The 27,373-nt window shown below is 50.3% G+C and overlaps 1 protein-coding gene across 2 annotated transcripts in view; it reads left to right on the top strand.

The window, feature by feature from the left end:
• The window catches only part of RUSF1 (RUS family member 1), a 182,304-nt gene that overhangs the window by 68,919 nt on the left and 86,012 nt on the right, over positions 1-27,373 (top strand). For both annotated transcript variants that reach the window (XM_085618441.1, XM_085618440.1), the window contains exons 5-6: positions 17,723-17,768; positions 19,289-19,321. In XM_085618441.1, the coding sequence (XP_085474567.1) occupies positions 17,723-17,768; positions 19,289-19,321 (79 nt within the window). The remainder of the gene's footprint in view (positions 1-17,722; positions 17,769-19,288; positions 19,322-27,373) is intronic.

The raw sequence follows: 27,373 nt of genomic DNA, 5'->3' as shown, positions 1-27,373 counted from the left end.
TTCTGGAGGGCCACCACATCCGTCGTGAGGCTCGTTGTGGTGTGGGCCAGGGAATCGACCCGGTCGTTCGTTTTGGACAAGTCAGCCCTCACGAGGCTCACATCCACAAGGACCGAGTCTATTTTTTGCGCTAGGGTGTCGAAGCGCTGGTCCACCGAGGCCTTCATCTCTGCGATGGCGCCCATGACGTCCCGGAGGGTCAGATCCACCGGCTGAGCAGATGCCTCCGTCGGGCCCGCCGGGGATGTGCGCGATGTCTCCGGAGATCCCTTCTGGAGAGTGTAGCGGTCCATACTGTTGGATTGGTGCGCCGGGCCACGGCGGGTCGTCTTCACCTTCGCCCGGTCGCCATCTTGTTTGGTGGACATGCTTGCTCTCCCACCGTCGTGCCAATCTCCTTAAACGGGCCGATAAACCAGTTCACGGGTTCCGGGGGGGGGGGAGGGCGACCACTGGACCGCAGGACGACCCACATCCGGCGGGTCAGCCGGGCACCTTGACAAGGCCACACCACCGCACCCCGCTCCGCAACCCTACCTCGCTTGAGGGCAAGGAGGGCGCAAAAGCGAAAGTGAAAGCGCGGGGTACGCGAGTCGCCCAGCCTTGCCCGCCGCTGTTGTTCACTTTGTCCCCGGATCGCCCCACTACTCCAATCCGGGGGGCCGGCGCGGAGAAGGCCGCAACCTTCGATCGGTGCTCCCACCGGTGTCCGGGGTCCGATTCGAACCCGAAAAACGGGTGGCGCCTCAGCTCGGGTTCACCGACACAGTCCCCTCAACAAGGACAGGATATCGCCAGGATTAATTCAGGAGGTCGCGGAGGTCCTCGGGAGCCTCGCACCTACGCGGCCATCTTGGTTGCGCGCTAGGCTCCTCCCACAGGTGGATTCTTGATGGAATGAAAGCAGAGGGGACAGAGTCTGGGTCACTCAGGAGTGACCAGGGGCTCAATAGACGAATGCCCACCGATGTCAGGTGCTTCAGGTGTGATGATGGAGACCTTGACTCTACAACTGCAGGAACGAGGAGATGTAGAGGATGACCAGGAGCCGGATGCGAGCTGTCCTGCGAAGGATGTCGAGTGCTCAGGGGTCCGTGTCCGGCTGGGACACCAACAAGCCTTGGCAGTGCAACCCACGAAGAAGGTCAAAGAAGGTTACGGTCTGGCCCAGCAAGGACCAGGGGATTCACTACAGCAAGGGGAGTCAGGGCAGGCCTGGAGAAACCAGGGGGCCCAAGAAAAGCAGTGTTGTCCCTCAAGTGGACCCATAGGCCGAAGGCACAGGAGTCGTGAGGGGACCTCCATCAGTTTCACAAAGTAACAGCTTGCAGGGCACAGAGTGTGAGGAGGTCAAAGTCCTTTGTACGAAATGTGCGCACAGGTTGGGGCTAGCGATAGCCCAATGCACTTAGTTTGGGAACGCCAACAAGCACATGCACTTGCAAAAGTATGCAGTGCCCAGGGGTTCGGGTTATGCGGTTCGTACGAGGGATACTGGCCTCAAACGTGGTGAGAGGGCAGCTCGACCTCAAGGAACGTAGGAAACCACCTCCTGTGTTGCTGGAGCCTTCTGCATCCGCAGGAGCTCAGGATCAGCAGACCGGTCAGGGGAGTGACTCCTTCACCCCAAGGGAGATAACTTTAGTTGTCCTTGATGCTCCACTGGTCCTGCACGGAGCCTGTATAAGTGCACGGCACAGACGATGCTTTGGACGGAGAGGGAGATAAAGTCGGGCCCAGGCGAAGTCCAGAGTGTCCAGACGGTCGAAGGTCAGTGGTTTCCTGATCAGAATCTTGTCCATGTCAAATCTAGGGTCCTACAGCCAGGTAAGCCCTTTTGTACCCACGGGAGAAGGTTGGATAGATTCAGGGGACACACCCAGGGGAGGGTCAGTACAGTGGGGAGGATAGTTCCTTGTCCTTTGTCTAGTTTCGCGCCAGAGCAGGAGCCAACGGCTCCCAGGACTGGTTTGAACTGGAGTATGCACAGGGACACTAAATGGGCGATTCGTGCAGACTTACAGGCACTTTGGAAGTGCACCCACCCAGCCCCAATACACTAAATATAGTCTGGGAGGTGGTCGCACCTCCCTGTGACAGGATGCCTATTGGCTGCCTTCCCCTGCTAGAGCATGGCTCAGCAGCATGAGGGCAGAAATGTATCTCTGGTCGGCAGCAACCCTTTTGTGCTGTCCTGGTCGAGATGGCCGGTAACGGGAAGACCAGGGATCCCACGAAGCTCACTTCAGAAGGGTGGAATCATACCTCCCACACCGGTTACCGGTGTAGAGGTGTGATTCAAAGGTGTTTGATACCAAACACAATCTGGTTTGTTGCAGCCGTTTTCTAGATCGCATTTTATGCGAGCATATAATGGACCTCTACCTATATGTCTGGCTGCGTCGCCGACAACCCGGGAGAATGGTCTCTGAAGGCTGCAGGGCTGCTCTGCTCATGTAGGGGCACCCTTTCACGTAAAACCCAGCACCCTGCCTTCAGGATCGTCAAGGCCTGCTAGCGAGGGGACTGATAGGTTTTAAGTGTAGTGACCTAGCGATAAACCTATATCTAACGTAAGGGGTGCATGCCCGTCTTGCAAAGACTGCAATGGCAGGCCCGTTGGTCCATTTTGCATGGCCTCTCATGGGTGGCATAATACATGCTTCAGCCCATGAGAAGACTCTGGGGTACCTATGCCCCGGGTACATGTGTATCATATATAGGGCTCCCGGTTTTATGGTATTTATTTTATTAACATTTCCGTCTGTATTTATCCATATTTATTTTTGGGGCATTTTACCTGTATTTATCCATATTTATTTTATGTTTTGCGTACAAATGTAGTTGTAAAACTGTACATTTCCATATTTATTTAAATGATCGACGCGCACCCATACTTTGATGTCCGTCGTGTTTTAGCCATTTAAGTTACCACATATTACAAAGCAGTACATCCTCTGGCTAATATTAGCATTATACCACAAATGTATGTTGATACAGGCAGTTATTTAAATACATTTCATCCTGTTTTTTAATTTCCCATGCTGTTCATCTGCTCAGCTGTTGGGCTATAGTTCATGAAAGACAGCACGAAGAGTCACTTAAAGGAAGCACATTTTCTGTATTTATCCACTTTTAAAAATAAATGCAGACAGAAAACACATTGTTTTCTGTCTGTATTTATCTGTAAAAATCCGTAAAAAACGGAAAACAGGGAGCCTTAACGACTGACATGGGTACCCCAGTATCCAATCTGGAGTGTACCTAAGTAAAAGGCATAACATTTTAGAGAGAAAGCAAATAGACTGGGGTCCTGATTAGCAAGATCCCAGTCAGACTAGTCAAAAACAGTGTAACATCCAGCAAAAAGTGGGGGTAACCATAAGGAGCAGATCCTACTTTCCTACACTAATAAACAGATAAAAAAAAAAGAAATGATGTAACGGTGGAAATAATAGTTGTTTCCCATTGTTGTTACATTCCCAAGATAACTAGTTGCTTCCCTTGTTTCTTCACCTCACAAGGTCTGTGGAGATCTAAGCGTGGCGACGGATTGGCGGTTTCATCTGCCTTCTATCACTCTCCCAGTCTTCACAGACCCAGGGGAAGCAGGAGAACGTGGAACATGCGAGAACGTGGAACATGCTGTTCTGTGCTAACTGCCTCATTCCCTGTACAAGTGGGTCTATGTGGCGTGGGTCAAGCTGGCTGACCAGCGACCCTCAAAGATCTACTGTCAGCTCTTATGTGGGGTAGAGCACAGCTTTAAATGGGCACAGTTGGCAGACAGCTGGCAGTGTCCTAGCCCGTTTTTTCAACCTTTTTCCCAACTGCCCTCCACCCCCTCCCGTATTGTGCTGCTTGCCCCCATGTTATGTTGGGTGTTCGCTCCTCGTGCCAGACAAAAAAGTGCTATGACGCAGCCAGAGATAGCTGCGTCATAGCACCTTTTTCCATGACTTTTAGTCGTGCTTCTATACAACATGGATAAAAGACATTGACAAAACCAATAAGCTCTCGCATTGCACAGAGAAATAGACTTTACCAATGCTTCTCTCTTTGTTTGCTTCTTAGTCAGGTTGCCCCTCTCATTCCCTGCCTCTCCCCTTTTTTTCCTTCATCTCTCTTTTTTTCCTTTAACTCTCCTCTTTTTTTTTTTTCTTTCACCTCATTCTCTTCCCGCATTTAACACAGTCCAGTAGTGGAATATGCAATAATGGTTGGCTGGCGTACAGAAAAATAACCAGCCACCTCACCAACAGTGAAAACTGAGTCAGTACTTATTTTGTAAAACCAACCAAATAAATCCTGCTAAAGAAGTTCAGGGGTCGGAAAGGTTTCTGAGACGCCAGCCACTGATGCTGCCAAGCCGGGGTTGCCGAAGTCTAGGCTACCTAGTCTTGATTCTACCTCATGGCTCCCTCTCTCATCTCCATACATTTTCTTTCATTTTATCTGTTTACATGTTTTCCCTCCCTGCTTTCCTCCTTTGTCACCGTCTTCTATTTTTCTCTTGCTTCTTCTCTGACCTTTTTCTGCCTTTTCTCTTGCCTTCGGTCAAAATCTGATGATGAAAATTAAGTCAGCGTTCTTAAATACGAGTGCTGGTGGCCACATTGATATTGCAAGCATAAGATAACGCATGATAACTGTAGTAATGTTATCTGTGGTAAACATATCGTGACAATACCAAAAAAACGGACATTTCAAAAAATAACTACAGGCTTGCATATTTATTCCCCTTCGGTTAACTGCTCTGCTTTTTTAAACAGTCCGGTTCTCCTGACCGCCAACCGAAAAGCTCTTTCTCAACTGTTGTTTTTTTTCCCCTCAATATTTGCTTCCAAGTTGTCTGCAACAGCTAGCCACACATCAAAGAACAGTCGACTTTGCTGCTGCTTCAACCACAGCCAGTCTTTGTTGGATTCGAGTGTTTGTGTTTATGCTGGTTACCAGGGAGACCGGCCTCATCTGTTTTCTCTGATATCAACGGCTCATGCTGCATTTAACGCATGCGCAGTTGTTAGGTCTCGCCTGAGACAGCGCTTTAGCGCTGCTCTGGCGAGACTTATAGTAAGCACTTTTGGAAGTGCAAACGAGTGCTTTCAGGCTGCCAACTACTGTGCATGTGTGCCGGGCGCGCGCACCATTTGGCAGCCTGAAAGCACTCGTTGTCTTTCACTTTCGCCGCTTTGATGTTTTATCGTGATCGTGATCACTTTCACATTCGCGGCCGTACGGCCGCTTCCCTTCCTACTTTAATGCACTGTTGATTGGATAATAATGTACAACAAGATCTCATCTAAAGTGTAAGACCATCTAATAAGGTGTAAATAAATATCGGCCTTGCATTTATTAGTGTATGGTGTTGATGCAGACTTCAAATAGATGATTGTCTAAACTTGATCGTCTTGTCAGTTCTAAACTTTTAAAGGGCCCAGTTGATTTCAAGTCTTTGCATAGTTCTGCTTGATGTGAGCCTCTTTTCCTCGGCTTCCCTAGATTGCTGGATTGTCTCCCTTGTCAGTCAAACATGGGCATAGGTGGCGGATCTGGGTACGTGGCGGGGGTGCCGTGCGTGTGTGTTTTGAGTGGTCAGTTATTTGAGACGGGAGGGGGCAGGGAGGAGGGGGCAGCAGCTTGCAAGGGTTGATCTGCAATGCAAATTATGCAGCCTGCCAAACAATGGGGAAGGGAGCAGGGCCATTTCTGGGGTCGGCCTCAAAATCAAATTTGTGCTTTCTTAAAAGGGACCCTTCCAGACGTCCCCGTGAGCACAGAATTAGCTGGAGGGTAGGCATGGGGGTGGTGTGGGTGACTTTTCTTGCCCCGGGGGTCATCTGTGATTTCCCAGGAGAGCAGGACAAGAAAATCAATGCAGCTATTAAAATTCAGGGAATAGGTGTCTGTTCGCTTGCCAGGTTTTACGAACCGGGGATGCTTTTGTTCTGCGCTTAGTCTGCTGGGGGCTTGCTGTGGAGTTCCACTTTTACCTCTTACTCCTGTAGATGGACAAACACCGCCATTTTAAGATCTGTAAGTTCTGTAATGGGGATTTTCATTGTTCAGTTACAATCAGAGCTGTTTCTAACTTATGGCTGTCACACGCGAGTGAACGGGGCTATCTTAACCATGACCCGTTTAAAAATAATAACATTCTAAGGAACACAATCATTGTGCTACAGTGGTGTTTGGGTTTTCAAAAATAGAGGAAATCCAAGATTGTGCGTTTAAACAATCGAATGAGGCTGGTGTGTGGAATCGACCACTTTGAAGACATTCTTCGTACACCCAACAGAATCCACGCGTCGTAAAGCATGCCCGCCCCCACTCCCCCCTCCCACTCCCTCCTCCTCAGCTTCAGTGCGCTCTTGTTTTTTATGTTGTAGAGTGCATGTGCAGACTGCTCGTGTTGCACTGTCTGCGCTCGCCCATACACCTCCCACTCCGTTTGTTCCACCCCCTCCCTAGTTAGTACATTCCGAGTTTTACAGCCACTCTAGTACGTGGAAGTACACAAAACAGCTTAATTTGATCTGTTGGGAGGGGCAGGCTGGAAAGGGCAGTGGGGGTGAAAGACATTTGTCAGAGTTCTAGCCTGGCTTGTAGTCGCTGTCGGAAGTCAAGGATGGACAGGACACGGCAACGCTTTTCCTCCACACCCAGCACGGCATCTGTGCAAACAGCTAATAGACACACAAGAATATACAAACGACATGGTCAAACTCAGGGCTTTAAGTGGGATGAATAAACTGGAGGGTCTCTCAAAGGGGCGTGGCCGATGTAATTAAGGGCGTGAACGCACTCCAATATCTTAGGGTAGATTTCACGTTATATAAAACTGCAGAAGAAAAGAAAAACTGAGCTTTTAATGGAGTGTTTTCTACTTTGCAGTCAGCCTCGCCATCATACTACTTCAAAGGGTCAGCTTTCTTATCTTTATGGGGCCATGTGTTTCAAACACATGGCCCCATAAAGACAACAAAGCTTTAACAACGGACGAAAGTGAAAGTGGGCCGTGGACATTAGATTTAAATGCTAAAAACTCTAACTTTCACAAATGCGAGACTGCTGCACGCCGCACACTGCTGCACGCCACGCACTGCTGCACGCCACACACTGCTGCACGCCACACACTGCTGCACGCCACACACTGCTGCACGCCACACACTGCTGCACGCCGCACACTGCTGCATGCCGCACACTGCTGCACGCCACACACTGCTGCATGCCTCACACTGCTACACAAAACACTGCTGCACGCCGCACACTGCTGCACGCCGCACACTGCTGCATGCCGCTGCACGCCACACGCTGCTGCACGCCGCACGCTGCTGCACGCCGCACACTGCTGCACGCCGCACACTGCTGCACGCCGCACACTGCTGCATTACTCACTGCTGCACGCCGCACACTGCTGCACGCCGCACACTGCTGCACGCCGCACACTGCTGCATTACTCACTGCTGCATGCTGCACGGCACTGCTGCACACAGCACACGGCTGCACGCCGCACACGGCTGCACGCCGCACACGGCTGCACGCCGCACACGGCTGCACGCCGCACAATGCTGCGCACACTGCTGCATTACACACTGCTGCACGCCTCGCACTACTGCACGCCTCACACTGCTACACACCTCACACTGCTGCACGCCTCGCACTGCTGCACGCCTCGCACTGCTGCACGCCTCACACTGCTGCACGCCTCACACTGCTGCACGCCTCACACTGCTGCATGCCACACACTGCAACACGAAACACTGCTGCACGCCACACACTGCTGCACGCCACACACTGCTGCACACCACACACTGCTGCACGCCACACACTGCTGCACGCCACACACTGCTGCACGCCGCTGCACGCCACACTGCTGTACACTGCTGCACGCCGCACACTGCTGCACGCCGCACACTGCTGCACGCCGCACACTGCTGCACGCCGCTGCACGCCACACACTGCTGCATGCCTCACACTGCTACACGAAACACTGCTGCATGCCGCACACTGCTGCACGCCACATACTGCTGCACGCCACACACTGCCGCACGCCGCTGCACGCCGCTGCACACTGCTGCACGCCACACTGCTGCACGCCGCACACTGCTACACGAAACACCGCTGCATGCCACACAACACTGCACACCGCTGCACGCCACACACCGCTGCACGCCACACACTGCTGCATGCCTCACACTGCTACACGAAACACTGCTGCACGCCACACTGCTGCACGCCGCACACTGCTGCATGGCGCACACTGCTGCACGCCGCACACTGCTGCACGCCGCACACTGCTGCACGCCACACACTGCTGCACGCCACACACTGCTGCACGCCACACACTGCTGCACGCCGCACACTGCTGCACGCCGCACACTGCTGCATTACTCACTGCTGCATGCTGCACGACACTGCTGCACGCCGCACACTGCTGCACGCTCCACACCGCTGCAAGCCGCTGCACACCACACACTGCTGCACGCCACACGCTGCTGCACGCCGCACGCTGCTGCACGCCGCACACTGCTGCACGCCTCACACTGCTACACGAAACACTGCTGCACGCCTCACACTGCTACACGAAACACTGCTGCATGCCACACACTGCTGCACGCTGCACACTGCTGCACGCCGCACACTGCTGCACGCCGCACACTGCTGCATGCCTCACACTGCTACACGAAACACTGCTGCACGCCGCACACTGCTGCACGCCACACACTGCTGCACGCCGCACACTGCTGCACGCCGCACACTGCTGCACACCGCACACTGCTGCACACCGCACACTGCTGCACACCGCACACTGCTGCATTACTCACTGCTGCATGCTGCACGACACTGCTGCACGCTGCACACTGCTGCACGCCGCACACTGCTGCAAGCCGCTGCACGCCACACACTGCTGCACGCCACACGCTGCTGCACGCCGCACGCTGCTGCACGCCGCACGCTGCTGCACGCCACACACTGCTGCACGCCACACACTGCTTCACGCCACACACTGCTGCATGCCGCTGCACGCCGCACACTGCTGCACGCCGCACACTGCTGCACGCCCCACACTGCTGCACGCCCCACACTGCTGCACGCCCCACACTGCTGCACGCCACACACTGCTGCACGCCACACACTGCTGCACGCCACACACTGCTGCATACCACACACTGCCGCACGCCGCACAATGCTGCGCACACTGCTGCACACCGCACACTGCTGCACGCCACACTGCTGCACGCCACACACTGCTGCACGCCGCTGCACGCCACACTGCCGCACACTGCTGCATGCCGCACAGCTGCACGCCACACACTGCTACACGAAACACTGCTGCACGCCACACACTGCTGCACGCCACACACTGCTGCACGCCGCTGCACGCCACACACTGCTGCATGCCTCACACTGCTACACGAAACACTGCTGCACGCCGCACACTGCTGCACGCCGCACACTGCTGCACGCCGCACACTGCTGCATGCTGCTGCACACCACACACTGCTGCACGCCACACTGCTGCACGCCACACACTGCTGCACGCCACACACTGCTGCACGCTGCACAATGCTGCACGCTGCACAATGCTGCATGCCGCACAATGCTGCATGCCGCACAATGCTGCATGCCGCACAATGCTGCATGCCGCACAATGCTGCACGCCGCACAATGCTGCACGCCGCACAATGCTGCACGCCGCACACTGCTGCACATTGCTGCATTACTCACTGCTGCACGCCGCACGACACTGCTGCACGCCGCACACTGCTGCACACTGCTGCACGCCGCACAACGCTGCAAGCCGCTGCACGCCACACACTGCTGCACACCACACGCTACTGCATGCCGCACACTGCTGCACGCCGCACACTGCTGCACGCCGCACACTGCTGCACTCCACACACTGCTTTTATGCGAGTTTATGCTACTGACATTGTAAATGACAATGCCTTTTATTTGTTTTAAAACCAAAACATAAATAAAAGGCATTGTAATTTTACAATGCCAATAGCTCAAAATCTTATAAATGCGAGACCTATTGCATTGCAAATGCTTGTTGGTATTGTGAAGTTTGCTGTACTGTTCACATATGGTCATACTCCTCTAGCTTCCTACCCTGAACATTGCTAAAGGCACGGGGAGCCCTTTGTTCATAGGGGCAGGGTTGGGTTTGCACAGCTGAGTCCGTGGTTTTATTTGGTATTTTTTTGTAGGTAGTCCGTGTTTTTTTTTTTTTTTTATTCTCTGGGTGTATTGCCGTCGGTCTCGCAGGGTTACAATACCGCTGCACTCCAATACCCATTGATCCACTGAAGGCATTTTACCCTCTCAGTGTAGTGTAGTCAAGGCTTACTTCAAGAGGTGGACTGGGTTAGAAATTGAGATTCTGTTTGACACGGTAAATAACAACCAATAATGTCTATTCTAAAATCTACTTGCGAAAAAAAACTTTATATAATAGGCCAGTAAAATTAGAATATATGCAAAAACACAGAATGTGCCAGCAATTTCTGGGACTGTGATGCCACTAAACCATTATTACAGCATCTGAGAGCAAGGTACGAGATTGCCGATAACTGTTGTATGAGAGCACACGGTTCCTTAGTCTTTAACAAGAGAAGTAAAAAAGGTCTGAAAGCTGAGAGGGATTCAGATACTTGGACCCAACTCTAGTTCTGGGCCATCATGAGTACCACACTGGTACCAAAGCTAGAATAAAAGGTCTCGCCCCTTAAAGTAAGAATCCTGACAAAAGCCACCACCTAAACGAGTAGAGATCTAGCCAACAAAATCTCTTGTGTTCCTGCAATACCTTGGTGGTAAAATCCTGATTTTAATTTTAAATGTTTCTAAATTTTCTGCGCAGTAGGCATCACGCTCAAATGACGGTGGCCACTTCCGAACTCCAATTCAGATTTTCAATATCTTTTTCAGAGAAATCTACTCTACTCTACTCTACTATGCCCATTTCACTTGCTGTTTCTTCAAGTTTCTCATGCAAACTCCTCGCTCTCCAAGTTATACCCTTGCAAAGAAACATTAGCTCTTCATCCTGATATGCCTTTAATTTTTCAGTTGGAATAGTCCCTACTATTAATTCTTCCAATGTTACCTTTAATTTTGCCACATCTAAAGGTTGAGTCTGTATCTTTTCGCTGTAAACTCCTTGACCAATCGCTTAATTCATCAGAAGTGGGACTTACAGGGATTATTTCATTTCTCATTTGCTCCATATTTCTTTCTGGGGTTTCTGGTGCTGATTCTGTTTTCATCAGCGTCTTACTTGCTGGACTTTGATTTATCGTCAGATTTTTAGGGGTACTTAAACCCGATGTTCCTACCAATTTCCCCCATGCATTTTCTCCGGAACTGCTTTCTTCTGTCTTGATTTGTTTATTACTATGGTAGGGAACTGTTAAACAATGCTCACTATCTTTCTGTTGATCAAAGACAGGCATCACTGGCCCTATAGTTACAAGTACAGTTACAGCTTCCATGTTTTTAGTTAATTCTCTAATTATTTCGGTTAATTCCAGAGTAGTTCTAGCCAGTTCAGCTGAGTTTTCATTTTCAGTCCTGACAGGCTATGCTATTTCAGAGTCTCTAAATGGATTATTTTTCCCTAAATCTGGTGGAGTTTGCTCAAAATTTTTATTTCGCAGTGTTTCTTTTACTGGCGCACTCGGCGTCAGCAACGTAGAATTTGGTTGATACGGGGGAGGATTTTTATAAAACATGTCCTCTAACATACCATCCTCCGACTCATTCACACCATACTTATAACTTTCTGACCCTGTATTGTTTCTCTTCGCTGTACACTTTCTACCACTTGTCTCTTCAGTATTTCTCAATGGAAACATCCCATCAGTCATGTTTACACTCCGCCATCTCCTCATTCTGTCATCATGACTTTCCTGCCCACACGGTCTACCGAACATGTAATTATACCGTCTTCCACTCCAATGCCGTTCCCTCTCATACATCTCTTCTTCCCACTCCGTCAAAGCTTCGAATTGAGTAGGTCTAGTTCTTGGTTCTAACCTCATCATTCTTTCTCTTAAGTTCCTTAATACAGCTAAACTAAATGAACCACTTTCTGGAAACGCTAAGACTCCATCTTCTTTTGTATAATTTGCCCAATTATCTAGCCAAATACATGTATGGTACCCATATTTCGCTACCATAAAGAATGCAGGCGATTTCGGTGGAGGAAGTATCTGTCCTTCCCTAGTCACAATTGGCTTATCCTTTTTAAATAAGCTTTTAATTTTCCCAAACCATGACTTTTTCTCCTTCTCCGGTGGATCGTAATACATCATTTTAACTTATTCTTAGTCCTGAATCACTAGAATTCTCAAATCGCTTCTCTACGACTATTCCGTTTGCTGTCCAATCCCAGCGTGACTCACACTAACGCACCAATCCGGAGCGTCTACGTCACACTGGCAGTTCTCCACTCCTAGCGCGGCTCGCACCAATCCGTGAAAGCTTCGTCTCTCTATTGCTGGCCAATCCCAGCGCGGTCTTTCTGACGTCTGTGTTTCTCACTACTCCGGCTTCTGCTGAGCCCTCCTTTACAAAATTTATCGGCAAACTTTTTCTTATGTTTTCTTCAATCAAAATCTGTTAGTAACGACATCAAAACACCACCATTGCCTGTTTCACTAAACCAGAGGGATAGTTTTGTTAATTTACACAAGAATTCTGTATTTCCAGTAGGCAGCGCTTACCTCTACCCTACCACTGAATTATTCAGTTTCGCCGATAAAGTAGCACTTCCCTCTACCTTACCCTTCTAACAAGCAAAAAGGCTAACCGTTTCTCTGGGGATAAAACACATGTGGAGACTACACTGCTCCTGAAAATTAAGGCCAGAGTTTCACGAGAGAACCTGTTGCTATTGCACTCACGCACTTTCACACAGAAATGTCCCTAACGATAACACACGATGATGTTACCAACTCGAAACCAGTCAATGCGTTGTGCGACTTCACTTGTCACACGTTTTCCCCGTGTACCTACAGGGCTTCCAACTTCTTACATCCCGGAAGTCTTCAAAAACAACATAAAACGCTACATGACTCAACATAGTGTTAGAACATAAATGAATCATCAATAATCACCAAACCAATGCAATAAAACCATCCTCTGCTACCAGAAAACTGCTCCAGCGGAAAAGGGCAAATTTCCATATCCTCCCTGCGTCACAGACATCACCCTTACTTATTCACGCACGCATCCATTGGTGGGGCCCATAACACCAACACTCATACGTCTCACTCGAATCTGCACACAGGAGGAAAGAAGCGCTGGACATGTGGGGTACCTTGTTACCTATCGGAGAAAAATTCTTTACATTATATACATCCGTACTTAGAGAGTCCTAACTTTAACATCTACCACTTGGTCGATGGACCAATTAGATGGACTGGTTGATGGTGATTTAGAACCAGCTAAAACACATTTAAAGCTTCGGAACCTTTTAGTTAATCAATACCTTATTAAAGAATCACAGACTCATTTCTTATTAATCAATGTTTAGTTTATCTAGTTAATTCACTCAGTTTAGCATAATCAAAATTACGGTCAAATCAGAATTCTAATGAGCGATTTCTTACACTTTGATTTTGAACACAAATTAACATGACAATGATATTTACCTAAATTTGAATTTTGGCGACCATTTTCCGGAAGAACCCGTCAACCCACAGCGTAACTCAAAATCTCTTCAGATGGAATCAGCCTGTTAGCCTTAAATGGGAACCCAATTAAGTCCAGTAAAGTCACTCTCAGCACGACCCAGTCCCACGAATGTAGCCAAGGGACCGGGCGAATCGAACCTCCACACCAACAGTCACCAATGAAAAACAGTACGGGCTTTTTTTTTCCTCTACTAAATTTCCCTTTATATACTCCCCTTCCTTCTAGGACAATGTGCAACAATTTTTAAAGCAGAAGTGTTCTGATTGGATAAATCCCTTGAAATTTTACTTGTTCCCAGGTTTTCTTGGTTCCCATGAGATTGAACATGTCATCTTCCAATTTGTATTCTTTTATGCGGTTCACAGGCGAAAAGTTCCGAAGTAAAAACATGTAGACCTCCGGGTACAGGTCTCTATTGTCTTTCAGTCATTCATACTAGCTGGGTCCTGGCAATCCTCCACGTTCCTATCCTTGATAAGGAACACGTAGTCTTGTGGTTAGAAGTTGCGTGGAGATCTTCAGAGCCATCCGAGTCTGTGCAGTAGGCATCGCGCTCAAATGACGGTGGCCACTCCCGAGCTCCATTTTGAATACCGTGGCCTAGTAGGCCCGAATGCCAACTTAAGCAAAAATAAACATAAAAGTAATTAATATACGGAAATGAAGATTCTAATGTTTAAACACACACTAATCCCAATATATATTAGTATTGGCCTAGCTTATAGCAACATTTAAAGCAGTAATACTCACCATTCCACAACACTAGGAGCACATACCATCACAAAAGCAACCTAAATCATGCAATCTTCTATGTCAGCACATTCTACAATTAGTTTGCGTACCATTGTTCCTCAATAAATTTATTAGCCATGCAATTAGCATTTTAGTCCCACGTGTATCTTGTGTTTATTAAGGTGCAATTTGGTTAATCATAACACTCCAAACAATTAATACAGGTTAATCTTTAGAATGTTTACGTGATTAGTATTTTCCATGCAAAATAGAGAAGGTATACACATTTTTGCTTTACCTGCTCCACCACTCCAGAATCTGGTTAGGGGCACAGTGTCAGTGGAGCCAAGCAACTGGTTGGAGACCGCACTGGTTGTCCTATTTTATAAAAAGCATAGATATACGAGCAAGCCAGTACTTGCTAAAAGGTTAACAAGGTTTATCATTGCTTATGTGGCCTGTGTCGTACAATTCATGGGTTCTGTTCATGTTTTTCTGGTTTTCAGCTAGAAGTTCGTTGAATCCTGTCAAGAGAAAATAAAGAGGATGAACAAATGCCTGTCACAAATATTGATGTGGACCTTTTCTAATAATTTGGACAATTTTTGCTCAGGACATTAATCCATTGTTTGTGTTAGGTGTAGAATTTTTGTTCTATGCAAGTGGTGATGGTGAATGACCCTCACTTGTGTCCTTTGAGCATTTGTCATTGAGAATTCTTACTGTATGCAACTCTGCGCAAAACGTAACCCAACAATCCTCTTGCTGTGATACAACTATGGGAGTCACTAGTCTATCAGGACCTTAAGGGCTGCGTCTTGAACAGGACTATAATGTCAATAGGTGCAAAAGATAATTTGATTGGTGGTGTGAAGTCCATCTAATTTTTGGTCTTTTGGAGCTTAAGTTGGGAAGTGCAGGGTACTCGATGGGTCAAAGATGGTTCTGGCCCACCTTTGTGTCAATGACTAGGAATGTCACAGCTCCTTTGCCCAGATAATATTCTGGCCTGGTTCTTGGCATCTCACAGTTGGGTTGTACCAACCTCGTGGTGCAAGGTTGAAGTTGAGCCAAACAGATGTCCTCATGAAGGTTCAGTTGGTTGGTGACTTGTGCAAGTCTTCTAATTAATCAGTCGGCTCCACCTGGCAGTTACTTTTCAATCTCTCATGCAGGCAGGAAAGCTCCTTCTATCACAGGTTACCACAGCAAGCCTTACTTGAAGACACCGGCCAAGTCTGGAGGGACAGCGGAACCCAAACACAGACTGTACACCTGGTCTGTTGTTTACTCTAACACTGTGTACAGGCCTACTCTGTATTCAGGTGATAAAGTGGAATGGCCCCAGATATTGGTTGATGAGTCCAGTACTTGCATTCTTCTGATGGCCAAAGCAGGATGCTAGAGTGAAGTAGGGGCTTCCATCATTCAAAAGCTATCTAGGGCTTCCATTTCTGGAGTACAATTTTCCGTTCTTACTTTCCACATTCTGTGGCCTTGTGAGCTTAGAGTCCTCAGTGAGACTAGTTTTGATTGGTCCTACCTGTGATGTAATTCGGGCTTGAACATAGCCCGGCATCTTCTCCCTTTGCTAAATGGTATGGCTGCAGCGCCAGGAACGAGGGACAAATGAGTTTCACACAGGGCAGGGGAAACCCACTCTGTGTAGTATGGGTTGGAGACCTACCCTCCAAATAAAGTAGTACAGGTTTCACGGAGGAGTCAAAAAATCATGCATGGATGCTAGTATGTCTGAAATGGGCATAGCCAACTTGTACAGCTTGTATCACGTACAGTACTAGGTTCAAATGGGCTCTAGAATTCACCAGTCCAAGCGTGAACCACACATCCCTCACACACATGCATCTTTCATACATATTCCAGACTTTATGAAGGCCAAGGACTCCATTTAGGTGGGCTAGAAGGACTTTTGTTGCTGTGAAGAGCTCATTGACAGTCTCTCCATAGGAGTACATGTGAAAAAACAAGCCCCTGGGTTATAATCATGCTGGCACTGCCACCAAACACTGCACAGCCCGGGTTCAGGTGATCATACCCTCCTACAGAAAGGAGGCTCACTTAGAGTGTTCCCTTGACAAAGTCCCCATGGAGCATTTCCAATGGGTTTACACAATTGTCAAGTTCACCAGAGGAAAACCGCAGGGAAATCATAAAAATGCTACAGAGCAGGACAGCACAGCCTTACAATGCTAGGTGACTGTAGTACCAATAGTACTTAGCAAGCCCAATAAGATGATGGACGGAGTGCTGAAGACCTGGCTTGACAGTTCGGACTGGACTGTTTCCATGAGGAACATGATCAAGACTTATTTGCATATGGCTCGGTCTGAACTGGGGTGGTAAAGTGAGCTAAAGAACGATGATGGATTCAACCCAGATCTGTGACTGGGGGTAGGTGTCTGAAACGTTTCAGCGCTCCGTCCATCATCTCCTTGTGTTTGCTTTGTTCTCCCTAAGTTGGCAGGGTATGCCAAGACTTGGGTCCATTGCTCATTTTGTCGCTGGATTCAAGCTAGCCTGGCTGATGAGGGGTGTTATCCCAAAACCGGTCCCAGGATGCGTGTTTGTGGTCCAGGGTGGACCTGGCCTGGCTGTTTCGGCTGGACTGTTCCCATGGAGAGCATGGCATAGACTGGTTTGCATATGGCTGGAGTGGGTCCAAAGTGAGGTGATGTACTGAGCACAAAACGATGGATTAAACCCATATCTGTGACTGGGGGTGAATGTTTGATGTGTTCAGCATTTTGTCCATCATCTGTTCTTTTTGCTCCTGTTTCATTAAAGGCAAAAAGTCTGCCTTGCGAAAATCCCTGATCTTGAAGACACGGTTATTGTCATGCAGAAAATCATTGCCACACACTGGGGCAACTCCTACTATCATCCGTTCACAAGTTGTTCCACTTTCATGTCCCCTTTCCCCTTCTCAACTGCCTGCTTAACCTCTGCATGTCCTCTTTTCCTCCTCACAGAAACACCCAGATGTGTCCCCATTATGGCACTGTCTCGCATCAACTGTTCCCCATAACCTGTCACACTCATCTGTCCTCCTCGTTTAGGCTTTTCTCGCTGGTTGCCTTCTCTTGTTCCCCTCTGTACTGTTCTGCTCACAACTCTTCCCATTACCATTCTCCCTTCACTGATCTCCTTTGCTATTACCCCTGCATTCAAACATCCCTCACCTGTTTCTCTTGCTTCCATCCTTTACATGTCGCCAGCGTTATGTTGTTTGGTGGCTCTGACTCCTGTCTTTCTCTTTCTGCAGATGGTACTGGCATGCTGGGCCGCATCTTCTTTGCATGGATGAAGGGGTAGGTGATGTTCTCACTGTCTGGAAGGAGTGAGAGCTCCTCACTAGGTGACCTCTACTTTGCTTATCTTTCCCAAGTCCACTGTACAGTATACTATTCCAGCTCAAGCGCATAAAAAGTTATGTTATGTATTGATCTTTTTTAGAGTTTTGTGTATGCCAAATTGTCACCTTCTGGGCACCTCCAATCACTAGTACAGAAGGCGATGCATAGTATTTGGAAGTGGAGGCTGAGGTTAGAGGAGAGGCAGACACGTCGCAGTACACTGACATATCTGGGAGAGTTGTATTGTATGAATTCCCAGTCTACACTTGGAGGATTAGGTTGAAACCCTCTGCTTCCCAAAACAATATTACAATCACTGGAGAGGGTCACCCCTGCTTTCTGAATCCCGTTTTCATCCGCTAGGTGAGAGGTGTGGGTCCGATGAAGAAGCAAGCCACAGGTGGTACCTCTGGGAGAGGACCCAACAATATGTCTTATAAGGTGTACTAATCTACAGATTCACCTGGGTAATGATCTCACACTTTGATGCGATATACATTGGGCTACGCAACAATCTTGCGGATGAAAATGGGATTTGGAAAGCAAGGGAGACCCTCTCTAGTGATTGTAATGTTGTATGAATACACTGTATATCCTCATGAACTGGGGATGAAATTATTGACTTAGGAGTGTGGTTTGTAAAATACCTTGCACAGGATTAGGCACTGTTGTCGAGTGCAAGAATCATGCTTAGTATGCAGGAGTTGTGGTACATAAAATCACTTAGGAGAATGAGCTTTATGCACATTGCACGTATTCTCCACCGGCTTTTTTACTTCCCCATTGCGAGTTTTTGGTCCAGAATATGGAGTTGTACGCGACTGCGGTTTTACAGTTCTTACATTAATGAGGATTGTAGCTATACCGCTCGCTGCCTTTTGTTTGGTCCTGATGCCTCTGTAGGGAAGGAGAGGAACCTATCATTTTGGACTTTTCGGTAAAATATCACTTGGCAGTGTTTGGTAAAGGTTCTTAAAATGTACCATTACAATGTCCTAAAAGTGAAGTGCTCGGTCTCGTCCTGGCAGCACCTTTCAACTCAAAATTAGAGAACATTTTGGGGGAAGGGGGTGGTGCTAGAGAAATAAGCCATTTAGTCTACCTCTAAAAACACCCTTGGTTAAAATGTGCAGGGAGAGCTGGGAAACCCCAGACTGAAGATGTGTTTGGATAAAAGCAATGCAGTGGCAGCCAACCTGAGAACAGGCGGTATTTCTAGGCTTTGACGCTGAGGAGTGCAAACATGTTGTGGCCACACCGCACTGCAAGATGGCGACTAACACCTTCTAGTACCTGGGTGCATAGCCTAGGTCCAAGGGGCCCAAACCTATGCCAGATTGTCAGCACAAGCACTGATCATTCAAAAGAGTTAAGATGAGCTTCATTTAATGTCATTTCAGCATATTTATATAATGGGAATCTGTGTTGGCCAGCAAGATGATACAGCTATCACTAACCTCTTTCATCTCTTGCAGGAGTAAGCTGGACTGTGATGCCAAGAAGTGGAGGTGAGAGGCAAGGGGTAAATGGGGTAGGGTGAATTAGGGAAGGTTAGTTGGTAGTGCAGACTTACTGAACTCGGGATGTGACCAGGTAAACAGAAATCATTCAAAATGTATGTGGCGTTCGGGCTCGCTGTAGTTCCTGCAGGGGGGAAGTGAGAGAGAAGTTTCCCTGTGAGGTACTAGTCGGTCGGAGAGGCACTGTAAGAGGTCTGTGCAGATAAACAGCTTGTGGTACTCAGCATGCAATTTGGAAACAGACATTTCATGTATGAATGGATAGCCATGTAAAAAACTCCTAATACTTCTGCAGACATGTTCTTACCCTCTGCAGTTGGCATAGACATGAAATCTGATCAAGCCAGAAACCACGGCATGCTCTCAATGATCAATTCATGCTAAGCTCACAAACACGTCAGCTCCAGAGATTTGTTGTGCTGTTTAGCTTCAGTTCATTAAGCAGAACTTGAGATGTATACTAAATGATAAAATATCATTCTGCAATAATGTATCCAGGACATTGGCTAGGTTTAGTATTTATTAAGCACATCTAGGCACCTTGAAAGTGTGAGTTTGTAGATGTGGGTTAAGAATAGTAAATCTATACTTACCTATGTATGCATATTTCAGGATATTATCACAGTCGATATTCTGCATATGATGTTTAAAACTAGATGTTGTGGTAGTACCGTATATTTTGTAGCCGATTGCTTTCCCATGTAGTTAGTCTGTGGCGTGTGTGGCATTGTTTGACGTGATTCATTCAGATCGTGCAGCTGTTTAATACACAGAACCTAATGATTAGTTTCCATGAGATGTTCTTCAGGCTATAATGCAGGATCTTAAGCACTTTGGGTCTGAAGGTAAAACTGAGAATACCTCTGTACAAGCTTGACTTTATTTTTTTTAAGTTTCTAACTAAGGTTTTGCTTGCTTGCCCTTCAAGGGTGTTGGTATGGATTTTTTTTTTTTTTTGAAACCGTTTATTGCAATCTCAAATATATACAGGTATGGGCCTACAACCTTCCGGCCGGCCGCTAAAGTGACGATAACAAATGACATACATACAATGAGGCACTTAGCTATACATAGACACTAAGGCAGGAGGTATCCACAACGCGGGCCTTATGGCTCTGAGCCCGCCATACGGTTTCATTTTATACAACACAACAACATAAATAAACACACACCCGCAAGGCAACCCACGATCGAAAGTGGCAGCACGTGCTCCTCAAATGGGGGACCCCAAACCATCCACTGAAAACCCCTGAGAGGGGAAGGGAAACAGGTCCGGGACTGGGAGAATACCGTGCTCGGAACTGAGGGAGGGAGTAAACTAGGGGGATGGCGCTGGTGAAGCGGGAGGCAACAACGGCGGCTCGCAGATATCCCCGCGGTAGGCGTTCCAGGGGCCCCATATCTTCACCCATGCCCCAGGCTTACCCCGCGCCACATACACCACCTTTTCTCGGAACATGCACCAATCCATGTGTTCTTTCCAGGCCGACACCGCCGGGGACCTCTGGGATCCCCACAGCTGTGCAACGTCCCGTTTAGCCACCATATAGCCCAGAGTCACCCATCGCGTCTGCGGAACCGAGTAATCGGTCGGTTCCCACACATTCAGCAAACATCTCCTCGCTTCAGGCAACAGCGCGACATGCGTAACCGCTCGCAGGACCTCATGCACACCACGCCAGAATCGCTCCACCCTCGGGCATTCCCACAAAATGTGCAAAAAGGTCGCTGAAGCACCACACCCACGCTTACACAATCCGTCCTCGGCATAGCCCATACGCAGAAGCCGTGGCCCCGTCATGTACACCCGGTGGAGTATCTTAAGCTGGACGAAACGAAGGCGAGCCGGGATGGCCACCTCCTTCGGAGAGGCCACCGCGGAAATCCAGTCCTCGTCGTCCAACTCCAGCCCATCGGCAACCCAGGCCTCGCGGAGGCCAGTCAGTAAACCCGAGCGATCATTTATCAATTTCTTGTAAATGAGGGAGATTGTGCTGTCCGGAACATGGCCATCTAGCACTCGATCCTCCAGGGGGGAGGACTCCGGGATGGAGGCCACGTCTGGGAAGACGGAGCCCAGCGCGTGACGGACCTGCAGGTACCGAAAGTATTCACTGCCCCGCAGCTGAAACTCCGCCTGCAACGTCTCGAATGTTTTAAATCCTCCCCTCGTCCAGAGATCCCCCACTGTACTGATGCCTATAGTGTCCCACTGCTCAAAGCCCTTCGAGGTCCACAGAGAGCCCAACCTCTCAGACGCATACAGCGGTGACGCCCGGGTCAAACGGTCCTTCCAGCCCATAGCTGCATTAGCCGCGTGCCATACTCGCACCATGACACGCGTGGGTCCCGTCAAGCGGGAATCGGGCACACTAGCGTAGAGCGCTCGATTGTAGTCTCCACCGGGCAGGAGCATCTTGTCCATTTCAAATGCCGGGTTGAGGGCGGGCCCATAGAGGCCCTGATCAATTGCAGCTAACTGGGAGGCCCAGTAATACCGTTTAATATCCGGGAGGGCAATCCCTCCGTCGTACCACGGGAGCGTCAACTTTGCCAAGGCTATACGCGGCCTCCCATCCCAGAACAGGCGGCGCTGTAAACCTTCCACTTCACGGAAGTAGCGCGCTGGGACCAAGTCCATAGTGTTCTGGAGAGCGTATAGGAAGCGCGGCAGTGACATCATCTTGAACAACGCCGCCCGGCCGAGCGGCGAAAGTGGCAAGCGCCTCCAGCGCGCGACATCCTCCTTCAAGCGCTGGAGGGGTGGAAGCAAATTTCGCTCGTAGCGGGCCACCGGGTCCAGCGTAATGTAGACACCCAAGTATCGAAATCCCTCCGAGGCAATCTGGATCGGACAGCCCCGCGGGAGGACCGGAGCCTCCCCGGAAAGCACATAGACACAGGATTTGGCCCAGTTGATGACGAGGCCTGAATTGCGGCCAAAAGAGTGCAGAACATCGACCAGGACGATCAGTGATTTGCGCGGGGAGGCTAAGTACAAAAGGATGTCGTCTGCATAGAGAGACACGCGGTCCTCATACTCAGGGGTCCAACGGAGACCTCGGATAGAAGGGTGCCACCGCAGCCACTCTGCCAGGGGTTCCAAGGCCAGTGCGAACAGGAGCGGCGACAGGGGGCAACCCTGTCGCGTGCCCCGTCCCAGCCCGAACGGGGCCGAGACTCGACCATTCACCACCACCTGCGCAAGTGGGTCCGAGTACAACAATTTGACCCAGCTGATGAAACCCGGCCCAAAGCCAAACTTCGCCAGCATCGCCCAGATGTACGGCCACTCGAGTGTGTCGAACGCCATAGTGGCGTCCAAAGACGCCAAGATGGCCGGCTCCCTCACAAACGGAACACGCGCTAGCACGCCGTGCAGGCGTCGCAGATTAAGAGCCGTATTGCGATGGGGGATAAAGCCGGACTGGTCTTGGTGGACCAGGTCGCCCACCACGCCGACCAGCCGGTTGGCGAGCACCTTGGCGAGGATTTTAGGTTCCGCATTCAAGAGCGAGATAGGCCGATAGGATGTGACCCGATCTCGAGGTCTCCCCTCCTTGTGGATGACCACGATGGTAGCCAGACGCTGGTCCGGCGGGAGGGAGCCCCGCGAGTGGGCCGCCAGGAACATTGCGCGGAGGTGGGGTGCCAGTACATCCGGTCGCAGCTTGTATAACTCGATAGGGATGCCGTTCGGGCCCATGGCCTTGCCAGAAGCGACTGAGCGGATGGCGAGGGCGATTTCGTCCGAGGTGGGGGCGGCATCCAGCAACTCCCTGTCCTCCACAGAAAGGGAGGGGAGCGCGATATCACGCAGCAGGGCATGGGAATCCTCCTCCGAGCAGGGAGAAACCGGGGAATATACCTCGCGGAAATAATCCGCGAAGCAAGAGACAATGCCTTCCGGCTCAGTGACACGCACGCCATCCGTCCTCTCAATCAGCGGGACCACACGACTCGCTCTCTCCTTCTTATCCAACCACGCAATCAACTTGCCCGCCTTATCACCCACATCATACAATCGCCCCTGTTACTCTCTGCTGAGGCCCCTGGCCGCCTCCGTGACGAGGGCCCTATAGGCCGCCTGCTTAAGGTGCAGAACGTGGAGCGCAGCGTCAGTCACCCCACTCCCCAAATCACCCTCCAATTCAGTAATTTCGGCCTCCACCCGGGTCACCTCCTCCTGTGCGCGCCTCCGGGCATGGGAAATAAAGGAGAGGGCCTCCCCTCTCAGCACTGTTTTGAAAGCCTCCCACAGGGAGATAGCCGACAGGACTGACCCCACATTCTCCTCGAAATACCGTTGTAAGGATTTAATCAAGTCAGCGCGAATAGTGGGGTCGCGCAGGTACCAAGCGTTGATTGGAGCGACCCTGCCCTCCCCCCTCGGGAAAACATCAAAGTGCAACAGGAGCGGGGAGTGATCTGAAATGCCCCTCGCCAAATGGCGCACCTCCCCCACCCTCCCGGCATAGGCCGCAGGGACAAGGATATGATCAAGCCGCGAAAGGCTACCATGGGCACCCGAATGGAAGGTGTACTGCAGCTGAGTGGGATGCTTTAAACGCCAGCAGTCTACCAATCCCAGTGTGTCCAAAAGGCCCGACAGCCACGCCTGTGCCCGGGGGAGGTCCCTAGGGGGATAGCGATCCATAGTCCCAGAAACCACCGCGTTGAAGTCCCCCCCAACCACCAGAAGCCCCCCCGGAAGGTCAAGAAGGAGGCGTCCCAGGTCCGCAAAGGTGGTGGACTGTAACCCCGGTGGGACGTACACTGAGACAAAGACGACCATTTTGCCCTCCATTCTCCCCACCAAAACAGTGTAGCGTCCCCTCTCATCATGGCGCACCTCGTCTATTTCTAGCGGGAGCGAGGTCTTGACCATAATGCCCACCCCTCGTGAGCCTGACGTAAAGCCCGAGTGGGCCACCAAACGATAACCACGTCGATTCATGGCACAAAAGGAGTTACCAATAAGGTGTGTCTCCTGCAGAAAGACCACATCAGGCGAAATCCGTTTCAGATACTGCAGGACCACACCCCGCTTAATCCTATCCCCCAGCCCGTTAACATTCCAGGACAACAAAGTCAGGTCCCTACCCCCCATCACTTACAGAAACCATCATTTGTCCCCCCGAGAGCAACTCAAAAACACCAGTACAATAAAGGGTTTGCCTTGCGGTAGCAACGAACCACACCCCACCCCAACCCACCCATCCCAACAGAACTCCCCCCACCCTGCACCCCTGCATGAGCCCAAACAGCCCCCCCAAAGTGCAGTGTGCCTGTCGCCCCATAGAAAGAAAACTAACTAGTCCCCCAGAGGAGGAGGGAGATCCCCCAAGAGACCCCGCACGACCTCCACAGGAGGGGAACTTACCCTAACAGTCAATGGTGACAATAACACAGCCCGGAGCAAGGCCTACCATTAGTCCCTTAGTCCTGATCCGGCGGGCCCTCCCCACCAACCGCTCCCCCCCCGCCCCCCCGGCCCCGATCTCCGGGCAAAGTGTCCAGCCAGTCCCCGGCCGCCTCGGGACGATCAAAAAAGTGCGTACGGCCATCTACCTCCACCCTCAGCTTAGCTGGAAAAAGCATCGAATATTTGAGATTCAGGTCTCGTAGGCGACGTTTGACACCCAGAAAGCTTAGTCTCTGCTTTTGGACCGCCGGGGTGAAGTCAGGATAGAAATTAATATCCATGTTATCAAGTCTGACTGGCCCTTGGAGCCTAGAAGTCTGCAGGATAGCGTCTCTGTCCCTAAAATTGAAGATCCGGGCGATGAGAGGCCTCGGAGGGGCGCCGATCTTAGGCCTACCCCCGGGGACCCTATGGGCCCGTTCCACTGCAAAGAATTTGCTCAGCCCCCGAGGCTGTAGGTGGGTGAGGACCAGGTCCTCCACGAACAGATCCGCTGCCTCCGCCTCTCGTCCCTCCGGTACCCCGATAATGCGGACGTTGTTTCTCCGGGCCCGACCCTCGGAATCCTCCAGTCGACGATTCATCAGGGCGCTCGCCTGGCCAAGCCTGCGCACCTCCTGTTGGAGGGCCGCCACGTCAGTTGTGAGGCCCGAGGTAGAGTGGGCCAAAGAATCGACCCGGTCATTTGTTTTAGACAGATCGGCTCTCACGAGGCCCACGTCCACGAGGACCGAGTCGATCTTCTGCGCCAGAGTGTCAAAGCGCTGGTCCACCGAGACCTTCATCTCGGCGATGGCGCCCATGACGTCCCGGAGGGTCAGGTCCGTGGGCGGAACAGGAGCATCAGTCGGGCCCGTGGGGGACCTACGCAGCACCTCTGGAGATCCCTTCTGGAGGGTGTAGCGGTCCATGTTATTGGATTGTTGGGCCGTGCCACGACGGGTCGACTTCACCTTGGCCCGGTCGCCATCTTGTTTTGTGGCCATGGTCGCAATCCCCAAATCGAGCCAATCTCCTCAGAAAGGGGGCAGACAATCCCGTTCAAGGGCTCCGGGGGGGGGCGACCACCGCTCCTCAGGACGAATCGCAGCCGGCGGGCCGGCAGGGCAGCCCAGCGAGGCCACAGCACCGCACACCGCCCCGCGACCCAACCTCGCCTGGCAGCAAGGAGGGCGCAAAAGCGAAAGTGAAAGCGCGGGGCACGCGAGCCACCCAGCCTTGCCCGCCGCTGTTGTTCACTTTGTGTCCGGATCGCCCCACAACTCCAGTACGGGGGGCCGGCGTGGAGAAGGCCGCAAACCTCAATCGATGCTCCTGCCGGTGTCCGAGGTCCGATTTGAAAACGGAAAACGGGCGTCACCTCTGCACGGGCTCACAAATACAGTCCCCTCATCTGGGACAGGATTCTGTCAGGATTTATGCAGGAGGTCGCGGAGGTCCTCGGGAGCCTCGCACCTACGCGGCCATCTTGGTTGCGCGCTAGGCTCCCCCCCCCCCGTTGGTATGGATTTGATTGCAAGTGTGGGAGTCTCAAATTGTTTGACTGCTCCCCTTTGACCTCAGCCCCGGGAATATTAAGTATTACAACATGGCAGATCTAACCAGGCCTTTAGTTTGCATCCATTCATGAGAGCGGGTGACTTCTCTGGCACCTGCGGAGCTGCCTTGCACCTGTACTTGAATTGAATCGAAACCAGCATTTGCAATTCAATAGGTCTCGCATTTGTGCGAGTTTAAGCTATTGGCATTGTAAATGATAATGCCTTTTTATTAATCTGTTAATTAACACATCAATAAAATGCATTGTCATTCATTTACAATGCCAATACCTCAAACGCTTGTAAATGCAAGACCTATTTCATTTCAAAGAAGCGGCCGCCATTGTCCTGGACTGCTTGGAAAGTGAAAGCGCGCATGGCCCGCTGAATGTATCAGGAATGCATGTTGTGCCTGCAGTAGGAGAAATTCATTAAAGAAAATAGTGCTTACAGACTAAATAAGACGCACCATTTAACAACTGAAGTAAAAGTGCCAGTTCTCATGGGAGGTTATAAAGGAAGACAAGGCGGTACTAAGGAGGGACTAGCAAGCCTATTAACAAATCAGAAGCCAGCATTTGCAAAGGACAATGCTACAAGCCGATGAAAAATATGGGTAGAGAGTGGGCGGAGCTTCAAGTCCATACTCGAATACAGCATGCCTTGTAGAGCAGTGCATGCAATGCCCATTGCTCGACCTAAAAAGATCGTTGAAGACTTGCACATGGTGCTGCCTGATTCAAACAGTTAAAGGGCTACTAGTGAGGCGCTCACAGGGGTGTAGCTATCATTACTGCAGCAGGTGCAGTGGTACTGGGACCTGGGGCTGTGAGGGGCCTACTGTACCTCAGTTCTGGGTATCCTTTACTGTCCAGCTCGTGGCTGAAGGGGCTGCTTTCCTTGCTAGTATTGGGAGCTCATGACATCCTTGCCATGCTATTTCATAATTGAAGTGTTGTGAAACCACAAATGAAAAAAAAGCCATAGTACAGTTTACTCTTGTAGGCGTTAGTTGCCGTACGGTACTATCCCTGAAGCAATCATAGGGACTGCAGGTAATATAGAGTGCATGTTCAA

This window comes from Triturus cristatus, chromosome 7 (genome assembly GCF_964204655.1).
Source record: "Triturus cristatus chromosome 7, aTriCri1.1, whole genome shotgun sequence".
Classification (NCBI taxonomy): Eukaryota; Metazoa; Chordata; class Amphibia; order Caudata; family Salamandridae; genus Triturus; species Triturus cristatus.
This window is presented reverse-complemented; position numbering and strand designations above follow the sequence as displayed.